General features: G+C 55.7%; 2 protein-coding genes across 3 annotated transcripts in view; one reads left to right on the top strand and one right to left on the bottom strand.

Annotated features, from left to right (window-relative positions):
• The window catches only part of MYO1D (myosin ID), a 271,655-nt gene extending 252,869 nt beyond the window's left edge, over nt 1–18,786 (top strand). For both annotated transcript variants that reach the window (XM_064174228.1, XM_064174227.1), the window contains one exon: nt 16,039–18,786. In XM_064174228.1, the coding sequence (XP_064030298.1) occupies nt 16,039–16,195 (157 nt within the window). In that variant the 3' untranslated portion in view covers nt 16,196–18,786. The remainder of the gene's footprint in view (nt 1–16,038) is intronic.
• A 3,862-nt stretch (nt 18,787–22,648) lies between these two features.
• Nucleotides 22,649–23,368, bottom strand: part of PSMD11 (proteasome 26S subunit, non-ATPase 11) — a 23,561-nt gene continuing 22,841 nt past the window's right edge. Inside the window, exon 5 of the mRNA XM_064174390.1 lies at nt 22,649–22,654. Coding sequence (XP_064030460.1) covers nt 22,649–22,654 — 6 coding nt within the window. The remainder of the gene's footprint in view (nt 22,655–23,368) is intronic.

The following is a 23,368-nucleotide window of genomic DNA, read 5'->3' as shown; positions in this document are numbered from 1 at the left end:
ATTAAGCACAGCGGTTCCAGGTCAGAGGAGCTGGGGAGGGAGATGTGTGTCGTGCTGACAGAGCAAGGTTAGAGCCAGAGCCTGGGGGGGTGTGTTGGGGGTGGGGGTGGGGGGGGTTGAGTGTGTGTGTAGAAGCCTCCTCGTTGGAAATCTGCCTTCGGGGTCAGATTAGTTCAGCATCACAACTGGCCAGAGCGGGCCGGAGGGCCGGTGGCAGTTTCACATGATGTCAGCTCCCCCTGCGCTAAGTAGGTCACGGTGACAGCCCTGCCCCAAAGCCCTCCGCGCCGGCGCTGCTGCTGTGGCGGCAGCAGGGAGCGGGACCCTCTCCGGGACACCCCAAAGCCCCTCCGAAAGGGCCACTCGGGCACAGTTCGCCTCCGCGGGGGTTATCCGGGGTGCGGCGCAGCGGCGAGCGGGGCAGGCAGCGAACGAAGCCTGCTCTCGGTGCTCCGCATCAGCCCTGCTTGGCTGCCAGCCCCGAAGCATCAGATGGGATGATGAATATCCAGGTTGCTATAGCGACCGGGAGCCGGAGCGCTAAAAGCAGCTCCGCTCCAGCTCCCTTCCCCGCACACTCGAGCTGGCGCAGGCGGCTCCGTGCTGCCGCCGCTGCTGCTGCGGGGCCGAGCGGGGGCAGCGGGCAGCGGAGGGGCCCGGCCGAGCCCTCCCGGCGTGCCGGAGCCCTCCCGGTGTGCCGGAGCCCTCCCGGTGTGCCGGAGCCCTCCCGGTGTGCTGGAGCCCTCCCGGTGTGCTGGAGCCCTCCCGTGCAGTTCCCGGCTCGGCGGCGATCGGAGCTGAGCTGTTCGCCCGCAGTGTCACCGGGGCAGGGCGGCTGGGGACAATGCCAGCAGGGTTCTGGGCACAGTTGCCCGAGGGGGGCTGGGCTGACCCCCAGCGTTGGCGGCCGTGGGTGGGATGCCAGCAGTGTGCCCAGGTGGCCAAGAAAGCCAGTGGCATCCTGGCCTGCATCAGCAATGGTGTGGCCAGCAGGAGCAGGGAGGTCATTCTGCCCCTGTACTCTGCACTGCTTAGACCACACCTTGAGTGCTGTGTTCAGTTCTGGGCCCCCCAGTTTAGGAGGGACATTGAGATGCTTGAGCATGTCCAGAGAAGGGCAACGAGGCTGGGGAGAGGCCTTGAGCACAGCCCTACGAGGAGAGGCTGAGGGAGCTGGGATTGGTTAGCCTGGAGAAGAGGAGGCTCAGGGCAGACCTTATTGCTGTCTGCAACTACCTGAGGGGAGGTTGTGGCCAGGAGGAGGTTGCTCTCTTCTCTCAGGTGGCCAGCACCAGAAGGAGAGGACACAGCCTCAGGCTGTGCCAGGGGAGATTTAGGCTGGAGGTGAGGAGAAAGTTCTTCCCTGAGAGAGTCATTGGACACTGGAATGGGCTGCCCGGGGAGGTGGTGGAGTCGCCGTCCCTGGAGCTGTTCAAGGCAGGACTGGACGTGGCACTTGGTGCCATGGTCTGGCCTTGAGCTCTGTGCTAAAGGGTTGGACTTGATGAGCTGTGAGGTCTCTTCCAACCCTGATGATACTGTGAGACTGTGATGCTGTGATACTGTGGTACTGTAACCCCCCTGGGCAGCCTGCTCCAGGGCTCTGCCAACACTCATCTGACCGCAGCCACAATTCTGAAAGATCCCAGGGTGAGGAAGGAGCTGCCAGTGCCACCTTCAGCTCAGCTGACCCTTCTTGGCATGAAAATGCCTGCAGGGCCTGTCCTGACCTTCGACTGCCTTTTGATCCTGCCTTGAGGTCTCCTCCTTCACTTCTGCCTCTTTTGTAGCTCTGATCCATCTCAACGCCTGAGCTCTGCCAAGCCCACCTGAAACAGAGCAGCTCCACCACCACCTCTGGCTCTTACAAAAGCAGAGGCTGGAGGCAACATCCTGTTTGTCTTGTGCTGTGGGAGACCTCAGAGAGGCTTTCACAAGGCAGGTTTTGCAAACCCTTTGTGGCTCAGGCTGCTGCTGTGTCCCCTGCGCCACGTCCTGGGTGAGCATCCTGCTGACCCCCACCCCGCAGCTGCTCAGCACTTATGGGCAGAGAGGAGCACCCAGAAATGGGTCCCTGTTGATCTCCTCATCTTGGCCTTCTCAGCTGTGGTAACCAAACCCGTGGGGTGAGGAGTGCTGCCAGCTGCAGCTACAGAGCTGCACCAGAGAGGGGTGGAGAGGAGGCAGGGGACTACTGGAGAGAGTCCAGTGGAGGCTGTGAGGATGATTTGGGGCCTTGAGCATCTCTGCTGTGGGGAAGGCTGAGAGCCCTGGGGCTGTTTGGTGGAGCAGAGAAGGCTGAGAGGGAAGCTGAGCGGTGCCTGTAAATGCCTGAGGGGTGGGTGCCAGGATGAAGGTGCCAGGATCTTTGCAGTGGTGCCCAGGGACAGGGCAAGGAGCACCAGGCACAGGCTGGAACCCAGGAGGTTCCACCTCAACATGAGGAGAAACTTCTTTGGTGTGAGGGTGGCAGAGCCCTGGAGCAGGCTGCCCAGAGAGGTTTGTGCAGCCTCCTTCTCTGGAGCCTTCCAAAACCTGCCCAGATGTGGTCCTGGGTGACCCTGCTCTGGCAGAGGGGCTGAAGTCTACCTCTAGAGGTCACTTCCAGCCTCTACCATTCCATGCTTCCATGATTTCCTCTGGCAGTGCCAGCAGAGTCCAGCAGCCAGTGTGCAGAGGCAAAGAGGACAGTGTCTGGTGGTCACAGGTACACAGGGTAGCAAATCAGCTCTTACACCCTGCAGCTACCTGAGCCCAGGGGCTTCTCACAGCAGCCAGGTGGCTAAAGGTTTACCTCTCTCTGATGGCAGAGCAAAGGTGGATGAAGTGTGCCAAGGAGTCCCAAGGGTGATGCTGTCAAAGTCACCTGAGCCTTACTTAGGGAAATGAATGCTCCAAGAGTGCAGATCTCCTCTGGAAGTGGGACTTGGTGCCACACTCCAGGTGTAACGGCCCCTGTGGGAGGCAGGAGGAGAGCAGGAAGATAAAGCTGGCAGCCCACAGGCCCTGGGTGCTCCCAGCAGGACATGGCTCTCTCCCTGGAATGGAACACCCCCCCCGGGGTGACTGACCTAACACCTCCATCCCAGCTCCCCAGGGCCAGGGATGCTCCAGCTGACAGCCAGCCCTGGCACGCCGCATGCCCGGAGCAGCTCTCCCTGCGCCACTCTCTGCTCCTCCACCCAGGCTGAGAGGTTACAACTGGCGTGGTGCAAACTGCACACCAGGCTTTGGGGGCAGGTTGTGTGCTTGCACGTGGGGAGAGCCTCGATGGTCCTATTTTTGTCTCCTCTCTGTGGGAGACAAAAGCAGCACAGCTGTTGCTCAGAGCCCAGGCACCCCCAGTATCACTGCCCCGCACGGCGCAGCGCAGCAGGCGTGGGCAGCTGAGATATTTCTCCCCCATCCCTCCCCTGCCAGACCTGCCAGCAGCACAGCCTCTGTGCCTCAGACCCTCCTGCAGCTGACACTTATCTTTCCCCAACCTGGAAGCTGTTGTGCCCCAGATATGTGAATGTTTATTACCTGTGCTACAGCCCAAGGCGTTGCAGATCCTGCTCCTCCTTCCTCAGCCACAGCCTGGAGGGGCCCAGACCACCTGCAGGGCTCTTTAAAAGCCACCCCAAAAATGCTCAGTGCTGCTGTCTGTCTCTTTGGCTGTTGTTAGGCAGCAGAGCTTTGGGAGCTTCTCTTTTTTTCAGCCCTCTCTGGTTTCTCTTCCTGCTTTGCAGCTGTATTCGTGGTTGCAGAGCACAGCTGCTGCTTTGCTGCTTTCCCTTCCGTAGCCTCCCCTCACCCGGGAGCCTTCTCCTGCCTGAAACCCCTCAAAGGCTGCAGCCAGCACCCAGAGGAGCAGCAGTGACTTACAGGAGGTGTGACAGTTCTTCAGGCTTCTCCAGCCTGGTCCTGATCACAGAGCCATAGAATGGTGAGGGTTGGAAGGGACCTCTGGAGATCATCTGGTCCACACCCCCTGCCAAAGCAGGGTCACCCAGGGCAGGGCACACAGGAACATACCCAGGTGGGTTTGGAAAGGCTCCAGAGAAGGAGACTCCACAACCTCTCTGGGCAGCCTGCCCCAGGCCTCTAGCAGCCTCAGGCCACAGTATTTTCTCCTCTTTTTGAGGTGGAACCTCCTGGGGGTTGTGTGCTTTGCCCCTTGCCCTGTCACAGGACACTGAGCAGAGCCTGGACCCTTCTGTGTGCCCCCCACCCTTCAGGTATCTGTAACCATTGGCCAGATTTCCTCTGGGGCTGCTCTTCTGCAGGCTCTCAGCCCCTGGGCTCTCAGCCTCTCCTCCTCACAGAGCTGTCCCTTCAACACCTTTGTAGCCTCCACTGGACTCTCTCCAGCAGTTCCCTGTCCCTCTTGAGCTGGGGAGCCCAGAACGGGGCACAGTACTCCAGATGTGGACTCAGCAGGGCAGAGCAGAGGCAGAGGAGAACTTCCCTTGACCTGCTGGCCACACTCCCCTGCATGCACCCAAACATCTTGCTCACAGCTGCCTGCTCACTCAGGGCCTTCGCCGAGTGCCCACAGCAGTGCTGGCTTGCCAGTGGTGCTGGGCACAGAGGCAGTGTTGCTGTGCACAGGGGCAGTGATGCTGAGCACAGAGGCAGTGATACTGTGCACAGAGGCAGTGATGCTGGGCACAGAGGTAGTGATGCTGGGCACAGGGGCAGTGATGCTGGGCACAGGGGCAGTGATGCTGGGCACAGGGGCAATATGGCTGTGCACAGAGGCAGTGATGCTGGGCACAGGGGCAGTGATGCTGTGCACAGAGGCAGTGATGCTGGGCACAGGGGCAGTGATGCAGTGCACAGAGGCAGTGATGCTGGGCACAGGGGCAGTGTTGCTGTGCTCAGCGGCAGTGATGCTGTACACAGGGGCAGTGATGCTGTACACAGGGGCAGTGATGCTGGACACAGGGGCAGTGATGCTGGGCACAGGGGCAGTGTGGCTGGGCACAGGGGCAGTGATGCTGGGCACAGGGGCAGTGTGGCTGTGCACAGGAGCAGTGATGCTGGGCACAGGTACAGTGATGCTGGGCACAGGGGCAGTGATGTTGTGCACAGAGGCAGTGTTGCTGGGCACAGGGGCAGTGATGCTGTGCACAGGGGCAGTGATGCTGTGCACAGGGGCAGTGATGCTGTGCACAGGGGCAGTGATGCTGGGCACAGGGGCAGTGTGGCTGTGCTCAGCGGCAGTGATGCTGGGCACAGGTATAGTGATGCTGTGCACAGGGGCAGTGATGCTGTACACAGGTACAGTGATGCTGGGCACAGGGGCAGTGATGCTGGGCACAGGTACAGTGATGCTGGGCACAGAGGCAGTGATGCTGTGCACAGGGACAGTGATGCTGGGCACAGGTACAGTGATGCTGGGCACAGAGGCAGTGATGCTGTGCACAGAGGCAATGATGCTGGGCACAGGGGCAGTGATGCTAAGCACAGGGGCAGTGATGCTGGGCACAGAGGCAGTGTTGCTGTGCACAGGGGCAGTGATGCTGTGCACAGAGGCAGTGATGCTGGGCACAGGTACAGTGATGCTGGGCACAGAGGCAGTGATGCTGTGCACAGGGGCAGTGATGCTAGGCACAGGTACAGTGATGCTGTGCACAGAGGCAGTGATGCTGGGCACAGGTACAGTGATGCTGTGCACAGGGGCAGTGATGCTGTGCTCAGCGGCAGTGATGCTGTGCACAGGGGCAGTGTGGCTGGGCACAGCATGGTGCTGGCTCTCCGCAGCCCGTTGTGCTCCTGCTGGAGCTCACAGCCCCACGTGAGGAGCATCTCATTGCCCAGGGCTTTGCTGCACTTCCATGGCTGTGGCAGCTCCTGGCGAGCTCAGTCTGCCCTTGGGCCCCTCCTGTTTACCCTTTCCTTAGCAGGATCTTTGTGTAACCCTCAGGTCTCCCCCAGAGCTGCCTCTGCTCTTTCCCTGCTCCTTCCCTCCTGCCGGTGCCAGGGACTCTTTTGTGCTCTCCTGGGTGCTGACAGATGTCCGTGGCCGTTTCTGCACGGCTTGGCTTGTGTTTTCCCCCAGGTGCTGGATTCGCTGCTCAGTCAGAGCTCACATTTCATGCCCCAGCAGGCTGCTTCCACTCGCAGCCTGCGCTGCTGCGCTCCCTTTCGCCGCCCTTCGCCCCAGTGCCTGCCCAGCTCCTGCTGCCTTTCCAGCCGTGCTCTTGCTCCGGGTTGTGCTGCTGCCGTGCACACAGCCCCTGTCCATGTGATGCCCACACACACACACATCTGCTCACCACCAGCACCTCCACCCTCTGCCCTTAACTGCAGTGAGCAGCAGTCGGTAGAGGCTTGAAGGGCACTTTGGGTGTGAAGATGGTTTGGAGCAGAGGAAGGAGGCAGAATGGGAGGAAATGGCCTCAGGTAGCACCAGGGGAGGTTTAGGTTGGACATTAGGAAAAAATTCTTTGCTGCAAGAGTGGTCAGGGATTGGCACAGGCTGCCCAGGCAGGTGATGGAGTGCCCATGCCAGGAGGGGTTCAGGAAACCTGTGGCCGTGGCACTTAGCATCATTGGATTAGAGACTGCATTGGGTTGGGAGGGAGCCTCAAAGGTCATCGTGTCCAAGCCCCTGCACTCAGCAGGGACATCTTTAGCTAGAGCAGGTGGCTCAGGGCCCTGTCAAGTTTGGCTTTGAATGTCTTCAGGGATGGGGCCTCAACCACATCCCAGGGCAACCTGTTCCAGTGTTTCACCACCCTCACTGTGCAGAACTCCCTCCTGATCTCCAACCTAAATCTCTCCTGCTCCATTTTCAAACCACTGCCTTCATCCTACCCCCACAGGCCCTTCTGAGCAGTCCCTCCCCAGCCTGCCTCTAGGTCCCCTTCAGATACTGAAATGCAGCTCTGAGGTCTCCCTGGAGCCTTCTCTCCTCCAGGCTGTTCTTGCAGGAGGATGCTCTGGGACATGAGTTAGTGGCCATGGTCCTGTTGGGTTGACAGTTGGACCTGATGCTCTTAGAGGTCTTTTCCAACCTGAATGATCCTAAAGTTCTAAGGGAGAGCATTCCCACGTCCTGCTGAGGTCACTGAGCTGTGGCACCCTAGGAGCACAGAGCACATTGTGCATGGGACATCATCTGGATCCCAGCAGTGTGCCCAGGTGGGCAGCAGAGCCAATGGCATCCTGGGCTGGCTCAGGAGCAGTGTGGGCAGCAGGACAAGGGAGGTTCTTGTGCCCCTGTGCTCAGCACTGCTCAGGCCACCCCTGGAGTGCTGTGTCCAGTTCTGGGCTCCTCCATTGCAGAGAGATGCTGAGGTGCTGGAAGGTGTTTGGAGAAGGGCAGCAAGGCTGGGGAGGGGCCTGGAGCACAGCCCTGTGAGGAGAGGCTGAGGGAGCTGGGGGGGTGCAGGCTGCAGCAGAGGAGGCTCAGGGCAGAGCTGATTGCTGCCTGCAGCTGCCTGCAGGGAGGCTGTAGCCAGGTGGGGTTGGGCTCTGCTGCCAGGCAGCCAGCAGCAGAAGAAGGGGACACAGCCTCAAGCTGTGCCAGGGCAGGTTGAGGCTGGATGTGAGGAGGAAGTTCCTGGCAGAGAGAGTGATTGGCATTGGAATGGGCTGCCCAGGGAGGTGGTGGAGTGGCTGTGGCTGGAGGTGTTGCAGCCAAGCCTGGCTGGGGCACTTAGTGCCATGGTCTGGTTGGTTGGGCAGGGCTGGGTGCTAGGTTGGGCTGGAGGAGCTTGGAGCTCTCTTCCAACCTGCCTGACTCTATGACTCTATGAAAAGCCTGCAGGCACCAGCAGAAGGTGTTAGGTGATAGGTTGGACTCAATGACCTCGAAGCTCATTCCCAGCCTGGCTCATTCTGTGACTCTGTGGCTCTGTGATTTCTTCCTTTCACTTCTTGCTGGCAGCATCATGCCTGGACGCTGGGCACTGGCATCTGTCCCCTGGCAGAGCCTCTGCCCACACCTGCCTGTCTCACCTGATGCAGTCACTGCTCAGAGCAGCTCCTCTCATTTCCCAGAAGATGCCCAGCAGCAGCAGCCCTCTCTGTGTCCTGGTCGCCTTGGCTGCTGCTGCTGCTGCTGCTGCTGCTGCTGCTGCTGCTGCTGCTGCTGCTGCTGCTGCTGTGCAGCTCACAGCAGGGCTTGGTCAGGAGCCAGAGCTGCCATCAGACAGGGCTGGGCTCGGGCAGCGCCGTGCTGGGTGCCCACAGGAGCTCTGTCAGTGGCCTCCTGAGCCTGTGTCTGTACAGCAGGCAGCAGAAGTGTCTCAGGAGCCTGTCGAGGCTTTACCAAAATAGAAGCTGCTGTCTGGAACAAATTTTCCTCTAGCAAGAGTCAGTCTGGTGACAGCTCTAGAGCCTTCTGCTGCTGGAGCTGCACGGGAGGGCTCTGCCACAGGCAGACACAGCACCTGCCTGGGCTGTGGGGTGCTCTAGGTGTGAAAGCAAAGGGCTGAGAGTCTTCTCTGGGCAGGAGAAGCTTCCCAGCTGCCTCTCAAGCCATGTGCAGGCAGTTGTTGCCCAGTGAGTGGAGGGATGAGCCTGGACACGGTTACAGAACTGAACCAACACAGGATCCTTGTGTCAGGGAGCTCCACTGGGTGAGAGAAGAGACTGGCAGGAGGGCTGCAGTGGTGGCTTGCTCACCTGGGGCTAAAAGACCACAGAGTAGGAGAATTTGGGTTTAGCTCAGTCCTGGCACTGTTGTCTGGGACCTTGGGCACGTCCCTCATCTCTCTGCTCAAGATCTTCAGTCATAAACACCTCCAGCTGCACCCTGAGGTCTTTCCATGAGCAGATCTGAAGGCCACTTGGTGCTTTAAACTGCCAGCAAATGCTTCTCAATTCAGAAATGGTCCTTAAATGGCAGCAGCAAAGGGTTTGAGGCCTTCAGGCATGGATGGGGACTGGATGTTGCTTCCAGGCTTGACCTTTACCCCTGCAAGCCTTCATCCACCTTAGCTTCGCCTCAGCAGCCTTTTCCTGGCTGAATCATTGAGATGGAGAGGTGGAGGAGCAATGTCCCCAGGTGGGACAGGATTGTGCAGTGAAGACTCCATTTTTAGCCCAAGGCTGAGTGGAAATGGGACTCAGCTCCATCATGGATTGCTCTGCAGAGCACCCCTGAGCCCCAGAGGCTGTTTTCACTGCGCAGTGCCTTTGCCTTTGGAAGACTTTGTTGGGCTTCCAGTACTATGCTGACCCTTTTCCAGCTCTGACTCTTCCTCTGGGATCTAAATTCTGCAGGAAGCTGGGGAAGCAGCTCCCCAGCTGTGCTCCTTGGTCTGAGCTCGTTGTGGCAGTGAGATGCAGAAGGTCTTTTAGTCCAGCCTGTTGGCTGCTGCAGGCAGCAGGTTTGTCCCTTTCAGTCAATCAAACCCCATCTTCCTGCAGGGCAGCCAGCAGCTGGCAGCTGCCCTTTTTGCTGCTGCTGTGACTGCAACCCAAACTGATCTTTCCTCCACCACCTTCCCTGTTGGCCACTGACCAAGCTCAGGAGCAGCACTGGAGAGGCTCAAGGTCCCTGCAGATGTTGCTGCCTGTGGAGCTGGCGGCAGGGTTCGGTGTTGTGCTGCTGCCTAGCAGGGAAGCCAAGGACAGGGTTGGTAATCCTGATGTGTTCCTTGGGTGCCAGTCAGGAGCTGTTCTGCTCCCCCAGTGAAAGAGTCTGAGGCTGAAAGTTCTTCTCACGTGAAGAAAAGCATCATATGGTCAGGTGTGGGTTTGAACTGTCATGGGGGGGGTGGAAAGCATGGTCAGGAAGGTGAAAGCCTTTAAAGGACATCTTAGGTGGGATGGAGGTCAAAGAAGCTTCTCTGATGCTCCTCTGCTCTTCTGAGCCCCCATCTGTGTCCAGCTCTGGAGGCCCTAACATAAGGACTATTGGAGTGGGTCCAAAGGAGGTCATGACATTGGTGGGTGGGCAGGAAGAGAGTTCAGGCTGGGAGAGTTGGGCTTGGGCAGGCTGGAGGAGAGAAGGCTGCAGGGAGACCTTCTGGTGGCCTTGGAGTGCTTGAAGGGCCCAGCAGAGAGCTGGGGACAGAGCTGTGAGCAGGAGCTGCTGGGCCAGGCCAAGGGGGGATGGTTGGAAGGTGAGAGAGGAGCTTGAGAGTGGAGAGAAGGGAGAAATGTTTGGCAGTGAGGGTGGGGAGAGCCTGTGCCAGGCTGCCCAGAGAGCTGGGAGCTGCCCATGGCTGGCAGCAGTGCAGGGGAGGCTGTTTGTGGATATGAGCATCCTGCTCTGGGTGGGGATGTCCCTGCTGGCTGCAGGGGTGGACTAAGCTTTAAATGCTTCTTCCCACCCAAACCATTCTATGATTCTCCAGATCCCACTCTCCCAGGACATCAGTTTCACAAAGGTGTGTTTAGCTGATTCCCATTGAAGCAGGAGCTGAGGCCAAGAGAGATTCAACTCTCTGAAGGCCTCTGAGAGGCTGAGGGAGCTGGGGGTGTGCAGCCTGCAGCAGAGGAGGCTCAGGGCAGAGCTCATTGCTGTCTACAACTACCTGCAGGGAGGCTGTAGCCAGGTGGGGTTGGGCTCTGCTGCCAGGCAGCCAGGAACAGAAGAAGGGGACACAGCCTCAAGCTGTGCCAGGGCAGGTTGAGGCTGGATGTGAGGAGGAAGTTCCTTGCAGAGAGAGTGATTGGCATTGGAATGGGCTGCCCAGGGAGGTGGTGGAGTGGCTGTGGCTGGAGGTGTTGCAGCCAAGCCTGGCTGGGGCACTTAGTGCCATGGTCTGGTTGGTTGGGCAGGGCTGGGGGCTAGGTTGGGCTGGCTGAGCTTGGAGCTCTCTTCCAACCTGCCTGATTCTATGAACTTCATGCTGAAGGTCCCACAGCCACAGGGCTCAGAACACATCAAGGACCTTTTGATTTCCAAGCCTGACTGCGGCTTGGGGTCAAAGTTCAGGTTAATGACATCATTGATCTCCCTGGTTCAGGGCTCTGTCTCTGTGCAAAGAGGCCACATGCCAGGCATGGATGTTCTGTCTTCTCTGATGAGAGCTGTGGGAGAGGAGAAAGGAAGGGAGGGCTGTTGGCTCTTCTGCTTGGGACAGGCACTGGGTGCTAAGCCTGCTTTCCAGGCACATGACAGCAGCATTCTGCGAGAGGCTCCTCTGGACACAGCTAAGACAGGGTAAAAATAGCTCCCTAAGCAGGGATTGGCCAGGGAGAGGAGCAGTAAATACCTGGGCAACGTGAGGGCTTGGGGTGCTGCTGCCCTGGCACTGCCCCACCACCACTGCCAGCCAACCAACCCAACCAACCATCCGGCCAACTAACCAACCCAACTGACCAGCTAACCCAGCCAGTCAGCCAGCCAACTAACCAACCCAACTGACCGGCTAACCCAGCCAGTCAGCCAGCCAGCTAACCAACCCAACCAACTGACCAGCTAACCCAGCCAGTCAGCCAACTAACCAACCCGACCAACCAATCAGCCAACCAACTAACCAACCCAACTGACCGGCTAACCCAGCCAGTCAGCCAGCCAGCTAACCAACCCAACCAACTGACCAGCTAACCCAGCCAGTCAGCCAACTAACCAACCCGACCAACCAATCAGCCAACCAACTAACCAACCCAACTGACCGGCTAACCCAGCCAGTCAGCCAGCCAACTAACCAACCCAACTGACCAGGTAACCCAGCCAGCCAACTAACCAACCCAACTGACCGGCTAACCCAGCCAGTCAGCCAGCCAACTAACCAACCCAACTGACCAGGTAACCCAGCCAGCCAACTAACCAACCCAACTGACTGGCTAACCCAGCCAGTCAGCCAGCCAACTAACCAACCCAACTGACCAGGTAACCCAGCCAGCCAACTAACCAACCCAACTGACCGGCTAACCCAGCCAGTCAGCCAGCCAGCTAACCAACCCAACTGACCGGCTAACCCAGCCAGTCAGCCAACTAACCAACCCGACCAACCAATCAGCCAACCAACTAATCAACCCAACTGACCAGCTAACCCAGCCAGTCAGCCAGCCAGCTAACCAACCCAACTGACCAGCTAACCCAGTCAGTCAGCCAGCCAACTAACCAACCCAACCAACCCAACCAACCAGTCAGCCAACCAACTGACCAGCTAACCCAGCCAGTCAGCCAACTAACCAACCTGACCCACCAATCAGCCAGCCAACTAACCAACCCAACTGACCGGCTAACCCAGCCAGTCAGCCAGCCAACTAACCAACCCAACCAACCCAACCAACCAGTCAGCCAACCAACTGACCAGCTAACCCAGCCAGTCAGCCAGCCAACTAACCAACCCAACCAACCCACCCAACCAACCAGCCAGCCAACCCAGTCAACCATCCAGCCAACCAACTCAACCAACCCAGCCCAGTCAAGCAGCCAGCCAACCAACTCAACCAACCCAATCAACCCAACCAATCCAACCAACCCAATCAACCCAACCAACCCAATCAACCCAACCAATCCAACCAACCCAACCAACCCAAATAATCCAACCAACACAATCAACCAACCCAATCAACCCAACCAACCCACCCCAAACAACGAACCAAATCAACCCAACCAACCCAACCAACCCAACTCAACCAATGAACCCAACCAACCCAACCCAACCAACCCAACCAACCCAAGCAATGAACCCAATCAACTCAACCAACCCATCCCAAGCAACCAACCCAACCAACCAAATCAACCCAACCAATCCAACCAACCCAAATAATCCAACCAACACAATCAACCAACTCAATCAACCCAATCAACCCAACCCAAACAATGAACCAAATCAACCCAACCAACCCAACTCAACCAATGAACCCAACCAACCAACCCAACCAACCCAACCAACCCAAATAATCCAACCAACACAATCAACCAACCCAATCAACCCAACCCAAACAACGAACCAAATCAACCCAACCAACCCAACTCAACCAATCAACCCAACCAATCAACCCAACCAACCCAACCAACCCAATCAACCCAACCAACCCAAGCAATGAACCCAATCAACCCAACCAACCCATCCCAAGCAACCAACCCAACCAACCCAACCAACCCAACCCACCCAATCTTCCCTTGCCCTGGGAGCAGTGACCATGTCCCTTGGAAGCTTCATGCCAGTTCCTCTCCCGGGCTGTGCCCCGCGAGGTCTCTGTGCCAGCGGAGCCCAAGCAGCCTGTGCTGCGGGCAGGAGCTGCTGCCTTGGTGCCAGGGCTCAGGCGAAGTAAGACCTGAGGCCTGGCAGTGAAATGCAGTGGCAGAGACAGCTCAGTGCCTGGAGAGCAGTGGTGGAGTCTGCCCCAGAGTCTAAACCACTCCTGGTAGAGAACCACAGAGCCCTGGGGGTGGAAAAGCCTTTGGAGTTCATCCAGTCCAGACATTAGCCCAGCACTGCCAGGGCACCGCTGACCCAGGGCACCGCTGACCTAGGGCGCTACTGACCCAGGGCACCACTGACCCAGGGCACTATTGACAAAGGGCACTACTGACCCAGGGCACCACTGATCCAGGGCACTACTGACCCAGGGCACCACTGATCCAGGGCACTATTGACAAAGGGCACTACTGACCCAGGGCACCACTGACCCAGGGCACCATTGACCCAGGGCACTACTCACCCAGGGCACCGCTGACCCAGGGCACCGCTGACCTAGGGCGCTACTGACCCAGGGCACCACTGACCCAGGGCACTATTGACAAAGGGCACTACTGACCCAGGGCACCACTGACCCAGGGCACTACTCACCCAGGGCACCACTCACCCAGGGCACCACTGACCCAGGGCACCACTGACCCAGCACTACTGACCCAGGGCACCGCTGACCCAGGACACTACTCACCCAGGGCACTACTCACCCAGGACACCACTGACCCAGCACTACTCACCCAGGGCACCACTGACCCAGGGCACTACTCACCCAGGGCACCACTGGCCCAGGGCACCACTGACCCAGCACTACTCACCCAGGGCACCACTGACCCAGGGCACTACTGACCCAGGGCACTGCTGACCCAGCACCACTGACCCAGCACTACTGACCCAGGGCACAACTGACCCAGGGCGCCACTGACCCAGCACCACTGACCCAGGGCACAACTGACCCAGGGCACCACTGACCCAGCACCACTGACCCAGCACTACTGACCCAGCACTACTGATCCAGGGCACCACTGACCCAGGGCACCACTGACCCAGCACCACTGACCCAGGGCACAACTGACCCAGGGCACCACTGACCCAGCACCACTGACCCAGCACTACTGACCCAGCACTACTGATCCAGGGCACCACTGACCCAGGGCACCACTGACCCAGCACCACTGACCCAGCACTACTGACCCAGCACTACTGACCCAGGGCACTACTGACCTAGGGCACTACTGACCCAGGGTACTGCTGACTCAGGGCACCACTGACCCAGGGCACCACCAGTCCAGGGCACTAAGCAGGTCATCTAAGACCTGCTGGGAACTGAGGAATCTCAACTCAGGTGGGCACAGCAGACATCTCTCGAGAGCCAGGTCTCTTTGTCTCTTTCCACTTGCCCAGTCTGGTGCCAGCTTTGAGGGGTGGATCTGCTGCAGGATTCTCCTATTGGCTCTGGCTCTGCCCTCCTGGTGCCCAGGCTTTGGTGAGCCAGTGACTGGTGCTTGGCCACACCTCAGCTGCAGCCCTGCCCGAGGGAGCAGCTGGGCCTGTCTCTGGCTGTGTATAAGGGACAACAGTGGCATGGGGGGACGAACTCCTGGGACAACCTCCTGCCTTCCCTGTCCCTGTTTGGCTGTAGCAGAGCTGGGCAGCCATCCTGCCATGCTCTTCCTGTGTCCCCCACTGCAGTGACCCAGACAGGCACAGATGTGTGCCAGAAGCTTCTGGTGTCACTCAGGAGACTCCTCTGTAGCACCAAAGCTGGTTGGAATGGGCTGCCCAGGGAGGTGGTGGAGTGGCTGTGGCTGGAGGTGTTGCAGCCAAGCCTGGCTGGGGCACTGAGTGCCATGGTCTGGTTGGTTGGGCAGGGCTGGGTGCTAGGCTGGGCTGGCTGAGCTTGGAGCTCTCTTCCAACCTGCTTGATTCTATGATCCCATGACACAGTTTCGTCCCAGCACTGGTGCCTTGCAGCCCCCAGGAGGCTGTCTGGTTGGTCTGTCTGTCTGTCTGGAGAGGGAATTACACCAAACCAAGCCTCCCTCTGACACTTCCATCTGGTTCATGTTGTACTTCTGCCCTCTGAGCTCAGCCCAGGGGGTGTCATCATCACTGTGGTCACTACAGAGACAGGAGGTCATTTGCTGAGCAGGTGGTCAAGCTGGCCACAGACACCCCCCAGCCCTCCCCAGGCCTTTCACAACCCTGCCTTGGCTTTGCCTGATACTCCCCATGGGCACCAATGCTGGTGCCAGAGTGCCTGGTCCCTGCCTTCCTGTGTGGATGACACTCGGAGCTCAGAGCTGTGGCCTGGCTCAGCCTGTGCCTGGCTGCCCAGGGATGTGACCTCACCCTGTGGCCAAGAGGGCCAGTGGCATCCCGGGGTGCAAGAAGGAAAGTGTGGCCAGCAGGTCCCCTTCTGCTCTGGTGAGACCACAGCTGGGATGCTGTGCCCACTCTGGGGCTCTGCAGTTCAAGGGAGACAGGGACCTGCTGGAGAGAGTCCAGTGGAGGCTGTGAGGATGATTTGGGGCCTTGAGCATCTCTGCTGTGGGGAAGGCTGAGAGCCCTGGGGCTGTTTGGTGGAGCAGAGAAGGCTGAGAGGGAAGCTGAGCAATGCCTATAGATGCCTGAGGGGTGGGTGCCAGGACGAAGGTGCCAGGATCTTTGCAGTGGTGCCCAGGGACAGAGCAAGGAGCACCAGGCACAGGCTGGAACCCAGGAGGTTCCACCTCAACATGAGGAGAAACTTCTTTGGTGTGAGGGTGGCAGAGCCCTGGAGCAGGCTGCCCAGAGAGGTTTGTGCAGCCTCCTTCTCTGGAGGGCTTCCAAAGCCACCTGGATGCGTTCCTGCGTGACCCAGAGCCTCTCCCCCAGCCAGCCTCGCCGCGGGGACCGCAGCCCAGCCCCGCTCCTGACGCTTCTCCCTTTCCCCCCGCAGCGAGAAGCGATCCCTGCAGGTCAGCGTCACCAACCCGGTGCAGTGCAGCCTGCACGGGAGGAAATGCATCGTCTCGGTGGAGACCAAGATCAACCAACCCCAGCCGGACTTCACCAAGCACCGCTCCGGCTTCGTCCTCTGCGTGCCGGGCAATTAGCTGCCGCTGCGCCCCGCAGCAGGGCTCCGACCGCCCGCTCCGCGCCCCCGACTCTGCCCGGCCCGGGGGCGGGGGGGGGCACTGCCCGATGCTCGCCCGTGACTCGGTGCTGGGCCTCCAACGAGCTCCAAAGCCAGAGCTTCAGCAAAGCCAACTTCAGGAGAGGGCTTTACCACCACATGCAACCGCGGCTTCAAGAGCCACTGCCTTGTATGCATCTTAGGAAGCAGCCCAGGATGGCAGGAAAGTGCTTCTGGATTAGTCCAACCCCAGCATTTATAGGTACTTGCCCCCTGCCCTCCCTTCCCCACGCTGATTTCTTGCACCCTCTCCCTTGCCCCTCCCCTGTTTCTGTTTTGTGTGTCAGGTTCTTTGCAATATTGTGCAGCCTCCACTGGAGGAACCAAAGATGCTGGGCTCAGGGAGCCTGGCTTTGCAAGACCAAATCCCGATGGAAGCAGAGCCAGACCTGGGGAGGAGAGCTGGCTTCCCTCACCAAAGAGACACTCCATGCCTTTCCAGCCCAGCTAGCACGCCTGCAGCTGGGATGGAACATGCAGACCACCTCCGGACTGCTCTCCTGCCTGGAGATCCTTAACCCTTCGAGGCAGCTCGGTCGGGGACAGCTCCAGCAGCAGAGAGCAGAGGAGGACTCGGTGCAGAGCCATCCTGCATCGCTTTTGCCTTAATCACCCTCTCCAGGGGACCCCCCAAACCCAGTGGGATCCCATTTGGACCCAAGTGGCCTTGTTGTATTTTTAGGTGCTCCATGTGTTAGTCCCAGTGCTGAGCTTCAGGGAGGGCTAAAAGGGTCCTGCTGCCCTGGGTCGCTCTGGGAGCACCTGGAGCTTGAGTGGGCCACAGCTTTGCACTGTGTGGCACCAACCCTGGGCGTCTCCATCCACACCAGGCTGCAGCCCAAACCCAGCTGCACCATCCCAGCTCTTCCCAGAGTTTTCCTGGGGCCTCCTGGCTGTGGGTGTTGGGCATCACCTTGGCTTGTCTGGTGGCATCAGGCTTCCTGCCCCTGCGTCTGCCTGCCCCAGATAACCTTGGCCTTGGTGCTCAGGGGAGGGCCCTATCTACTCACCAGCGTTTTGGTTGCCCTGTGCAGCAGCTGCTGGCCCTGGCTTGTGAGCAGAGAAGCCCTGGGACCTTGTGGGGCTGGTGGGGTGGTGTGGCCCAAGTCCTGGCACTGCTGGTCAGGTCAGGATTTCCAGCCTGTCAGCCATGGGGGATCTTTGTGGTGACCCCACCTCAGTGCCCACCTGTCTCCAGCCCAGCCATGAGCAGGGAGCAGGTGTTTGGGCATTTTAGGGATCAGAAAGCCTGGAAGAGGCTCTTTGCCTACAACCTGTTGGTGAAAGGCTTCCCAAAGCCATGGAGATGGAGCACCTGGACGGACAGGTTGCTGCAGTGTTTACACCTGACCCCACACCAAGACCCGGGGTTGGGGGTACCTTGGCTGTAGAGCAGCTCTGGCTCTGCGTTGAAGTGGGACAAGCTCAATCCCTCCTGTGCTCTTTGCTGAGGAGGCCTCTTGACAGAGCCCTCCCACTCTCATTGTCCCTTGGATCATCTCCCACCAGCGTCCCAGCACCACATCCCAGCCACCAGCACCTGCTCCTAGTCAGAGGCTGGGGATGCCCAGCAGGGTCCTGCCCAGCAGGGTCCTGCCCAGCAGGGTCTGCCCCAAGTCCCTGAGCAGAAGCTCCCCAAACCCTGGCAAACACAAACCACCCACCACTGCTGGGAGCCTGCAGGCAAAGTTGTTGTCGTCCCCCCCACCACCACCACACGAGCAGCCCACCGAGACCCCTCCAACCTCCCCAGCTAACCCCAGCAGCAGCAGCTCCTCTGGAGCAGCGATGCCAACGCTGAAGCCTTGGGACCTGCCAGCTCCTGCCTGCATCCTCCTGGGGAAGCAGCAGAAGGCAAATCCCTGCCGTTGCTGTGCCTTTCTATTTGCACTTCTTGCTTTTTATAGCTCCTTGTCCAACCCCCACCCCCCAGTAACCTCAACCCCCCCCCCCCTCCTTAAGACAAGGTAATGGCCGGAGATGTAATCAGCACTTTGTCTCCACTATCCCTCCAAAGAGCAGCCGTGGCCAGGCCAGGGTTGTTAGGGGAGTTCTGACACCATGAGATGGCAGTTTTGGAAGCGATGCCTTTAGAGAATACATCCTCTGTGCCTGCTCTGGTTTTATACATAGAGAGAGAGAAACTTCTATATTAAAAACACAGATCTATCCCTGGTCGTTTCCTCCCCCCCCCTCCCCCTCCCCCCCCCCATAAATTAACTATTTCTCAAGTGAATGTTGATTATTGTTTTGTTTTGTTTGTTTGTTTTCAGCCCGGGGCCATAATGCAATGAACCCTTTTTTTTTGTTTGTCTGTTTGGTTGTTTTTGGTTTCTTCTGGGTTTAAATTGCAGAGATTTTAATGTGCAAAAGAGGAGGAAAAAAAAAAACAACAAACCCAAACCCATCCAACTCTCCCCCCTCCTCCTCCCTGCTAGAATGGACCTGGGGGGGGGAGGTTGTTTACATCGTTCACTGTAATAAATAAAACCATCGATTAGCTGCATCCCACTGCCAGTGTCTGCCCGGGGTGGTGTGTTGGCTGGGGGTGGGATGAGGATGGATCAAATGGAGTCTGACTGTTCCCATAACCTGGTTTTTATTCCCCTCTGGTGACGCTGGATGCTCTGAATGCTCCTCCTGGCCTCCAGCCGTCCCCGTCAAAGGGTGACCTCAGTGATTCCATCAGCATCTGTGAAGGGCTGACCCTGGTGCCTCCATCAGCCCCCACGAAGGGCTGAACCCAGTGCCTCTATCAGCCCCCACGAAGGGCACACCCCATTGCCTCCATCAGCCCCCACGAAGGGCTGAGCCCAGTGCCTCTGTCAGCCCCCATGAAGAGCTGAGCCCAGTGCCTCTGTCAGCCCCCATGAAGAGCTGAACCCAGTGCCTCTGTCAGCCCCCATGAAGAGCTGAACCCAGTGCCTCTGTCAGCCCCCATGAAGAGCTGAACCCAGTGCCTCCATCAGCCCCCATGAAGAGCTGAACCCAGTGCCTCCATCAGCCCCCATGAAGAGCTGAACCCAGTGCCTCTGTCAGCCCCCATGAAGAGCTGAACCCAGTGCCTCTATCAGCCCCCACAAAGGGCTCAACCCATTGCCTCCATCAGCCCCCTGTGAAGGGGTGACCCCAGTGCCTCCATGAAGGGCTGACCCTAGAGCCTCCATCAGCCTCCATGGGGGCTGACCCCATTGCCTCTATCAGCATCCATGAAGGGCTGACCCCATTGCCTCCACCAACCCTCTATGAAGGGCTGACCCCATTGCCTCCACCAACCCTCTACGAAGGTCTGACCCCAATGCCTCCCTCATCCTCCATGAAGGGCTCACCCCAGTGCCTCCATCAGCCCTCTATGAAGGGCTCACCCCAATGCCTCTATGAAGGGCTGACCCCAGTGCCTCCCTCATCCTCCATGAAGGGCTGACCCCATTGCTCCCTCATCCTCCATGAAGGGCTCACCCCAGTGCCTCCATCAGCCCTCTATGAAGGGCTCACCCCAATGCCTCTATGAAGGGCTGACCCCAGTGCCTCCCTCATCCTCCATGAAGGGCTGACCCCATTGCTCCCTCATCCTCCATGAAGGGCTCACCCAGTGCCTCCATCAGCCCTCTATGAAGGGCTCACCCCAATGCCTCTATGAAGGGCTGACCCCAATGCCTCCCTCATCCTCCATGAAGGGCTGACCCCATTGCTCCCTCATCCTCCATGAAGGGCTCACCCCAGTGCCTCCATCAGCCCTCTATGAAGGGCTCACCCCAATGCCTCTACGAAGGGCTGACCCCAATGCCTCCCTCATCCTCCATGAAGGGCTGACCCCATTGCTCCCTCATCCTCCATGAAGGGCTCACCCCAGTGCCTCCATCAGCCCTCTATGAAGGGCTCACCCCAATGCCTCTACGAAGGGCTGACCCCAGTGCCTCCCTCATCCTCCATGAAGGGCTGACCCCATTGCTCCCTCATCCTCCATGAAGGGCTCACCCCAGTGCCTCCATCAGCCCTCTATGAAGGGCTCACCCCAATGCCTCTACGAAGGGCTGACCCCAATGCCTCCCTCATCCTCCATGAAGGGCTGACCCCATTGCTCCCTCATCCTCCATGAAGGGCTCACCCCAGTGCCTCCATCAGCCCTCTATGAAGGGCTCACCCCAATGCCTCTACGAAGGGCTGACCCCAATGCCTCCCTCATCCTCCATGAAGGGCTGACCCCATTGCTCCCTCATCCTCCATGAAGGGCTCACCCCAGTGCCTCCATCAGCCCTCTATGAAGGGCTCACCCCAATGCCTCTACGAAGGGCTGACCCCAATGCCTCCCTCATCCTCCATGAAGGGCTGACCCCGGTGCCTCCCTCACCCCTCCCGTGAAGGGCTGACCCCATTGCCTCTACCAACCCTTTATGAAGGGCTGACCCCATTGCCTCCATCAGCCCTCTATGAAGGGCTCACCCCAATGCTTCTACGAAGGGCTGACCCCAATGCCTCCCTCATCCTCCATGAAGGGCTGACCCCGGTGCCTCCCTCACCCCTCCCGTGAAGGGCTGACCCTGGCACCAGCCACCACGCTTAAACCCAGGGCTGCTTTAAACCCTCCTTCGTCAGAGCAAATCCCCTTTGGCAGCGGCGGGGGGCGCGGGGGGCGCGGGAAGGAGAGGGCCAGGAGCCGCTGCGGTGTCGTGGATGGTCAGTGCATGGTTTGGTTTTTTATTTCATCAGCACAGTACAAAAATAAATAAAAATAAGGGGGGGGAAAAAGGGAGGTGGAAAGGGGTGGGGGGTGGGGGGGTTTAAATTACAGGCACACTGAGCCCCAGGACACAGCCGGTCGGGTTATAAACCACACATACGTACAAACACACTACACACACACACACACGAGATGAGACAGAGAGAAATCAATTGGGTTTAAGTACCAGTACCCAGCAGTTTGGTCAACAAAGAGCTACAGAAGAGATTGCACTAAAAATAAGAGAAGAAAAGAAGAAAGAAGGGGGAAAAAAAAAATGGAATTAAAAAAAAGTACCCAAAATGGGAATTAAAAAAAATAACCTTTCGTTAGCAGGGGTGCAAGGTACAGAGCTGGGGGGGGGAGATCCCAGTGAGGAGTTCAAAGGGAAGTGGAATTGAAATGAAATGAGCTAGAAGAGAATAAAAGCAAAATGGAATGAAATAGAATGGAAGAAAAAGAAAAGGAAATGAAATGGAAAAAGGAATAAAATAAAATGAAGTCAATTAAATGAAATAAAAAGGAAAGGAAATTAAATGGAATAAGGAATAAAATAAAGTGAAATTAAATTAAATTAAATTAAATTAAATTAAATTAAAATAAAAGGAAACAAAATGGAATAAGGAATAAAATAAAACAAAGTAAAAGCAAATTAAATGAAATAAAAATAAAAGGAAATGAAATGGAATAAGGAATAAAATAAAGTAAAATTAAATGAAATGAAATAAAAATAAAAGGAAATAAAATGGAATAAGGAATAAAATAAAACAAAGTAAAAGCAAATTAAATGAAATAAAAATAAAAGGAAATGAAATGGAATAAGGAATAAAATAAAGTAAAATTAAATGAAATTAAAATAAAATAAAGGGAAATAAAATGAAATTAAATAGAATAGAATAAAATAAAAATTAAATTGAATGAAAAAAGTAAAATTAAATGAAATAAGAAATATAATAAAATAAAATAAAATAAAAATGAAGTTAAATAAAATGAAATTAAATAGATTAAAATAAAAATAAAATGAAATTAAATTAAAAAGTAAAATAAAACTAAATGAAATAAGAAATAAAATAAAGTAAAATAAAATAAAATAAAATAAAATAAAATGAAATAGAATAAAATAAAAATAAAATTAAATTAAATAAAAATAAAATTAACTAAAATGAAATAGAATAAAACAAATAAAATAAAATTAAATTAAAAAATAAAATGAAATAAAAAATAAAATAAGATAAAATGAGATAAAATAAACTGAACTGAAATTAAATAAAATAAAAATAAAAAAAATAAGATTAAAGAATGAAATTAAATGAAATAAAATGAAATGAAGTAAAAAATGAAATGAAATAAAAGTAAACTGAAATGAAATAAAAGAAAACAAAATGAAATTAAAATAAACCAAGATAAAATAAAAATGAAATTAAATGAAAGTAAACTGAAATGGAATAAAATAAAACAAAATTAAATGAAATAAAAATAAACTAAAATAAGATAAAAATAAAATGCTATTTAAAAGAATAAAAATAAAATGCAATAAACCAAATAAAGCCCAAATCAATTAAATGACAATTAAAAGAAAACAAAATCAATGGCACCTTTATACTCCCTCTCGTCCTGCCCAGTTGAAGACCACCCAAATGAAGTAGAACTCAACTAGAACTGAGCACACGGAGAGGAAAGAGAGAAAGAGAGAAAGAGAGAAAGAGAGAAGGAAGGAAGGAAGGAAGGAAGGAAGGAAGGAAGGAAGGAAGGAAGGAAGGAAGGAAGGAAGGAAAGGAAGGAAGGAAGGAAGGAAGGAAGGAAGGAAGGAAGGAAGGAAGGAAGGAAGGAAAGAAAGGAAGGAAGGAAGGAAGGAAGGAAGGAAGGAAGGAAGGAAGGAAGGAAGGAAGGAAGGAAGGAAGGAAGGAAGGAAGGAAGGAAGGAAGGAAGGAAGGAAGGAAGGAAGGAAGGAAGGAAGGAAGGAAGGAAGGAAGGAAGGAAGGAAGGAAGAAAGAAAGAAAGAAAGAAAGAAAGAAAAGAAAGAAAGAAAGAAAGAAAGAAAGAAAGAAAGAAAAGAAAGAAAGAAAGAAAGAAAGAAGGAAAGAAAGATAGGAAGGAAGGAAGGAAGGAAGGAAGAAAGAAAGAAAGAAAGAAAGAAAGAAAGAAAGAAAGAAAGAAGAAAGAAAGAAAGAAAGAAAGAAAAGAAAGAAAGAAAGAAAGAAAGAAAGAAAGAAAGAAAGAAAGAAAGAAAGAAAGAAGGAAAGAAAGATAGGAAGGAAGGAAGGAAGGAAGGAAGAAAGAAAGAAAGAAAGAAAGAAAGAAAGAAAGAAAGAAAGAAAGAAAGAAAGAAAGAAAGAAAGAAAGAAAGAAAGAAAGAAAGAAAGAAAGAAAGAT

Source organism: Pogoniulus pusillus, chromosome 40, assembly GCF_015220805.1.
Source record: "Pogoniulus pusillus isolate bPogPus1 chromosome 40, bPogPus1.pri, whole genome shotgun sequence".
NCBI lineage: Eukaryota > Metazoa > Chordata > Aves > Piciformes > Lybiidae > Pogoniulus > Pogoniulus pusillus.
The sequence above is the reverse complement of the archived record's forward strand: the minus strand, read 5'-3'. Positions and strand labels throughout refer to the sequence as shown.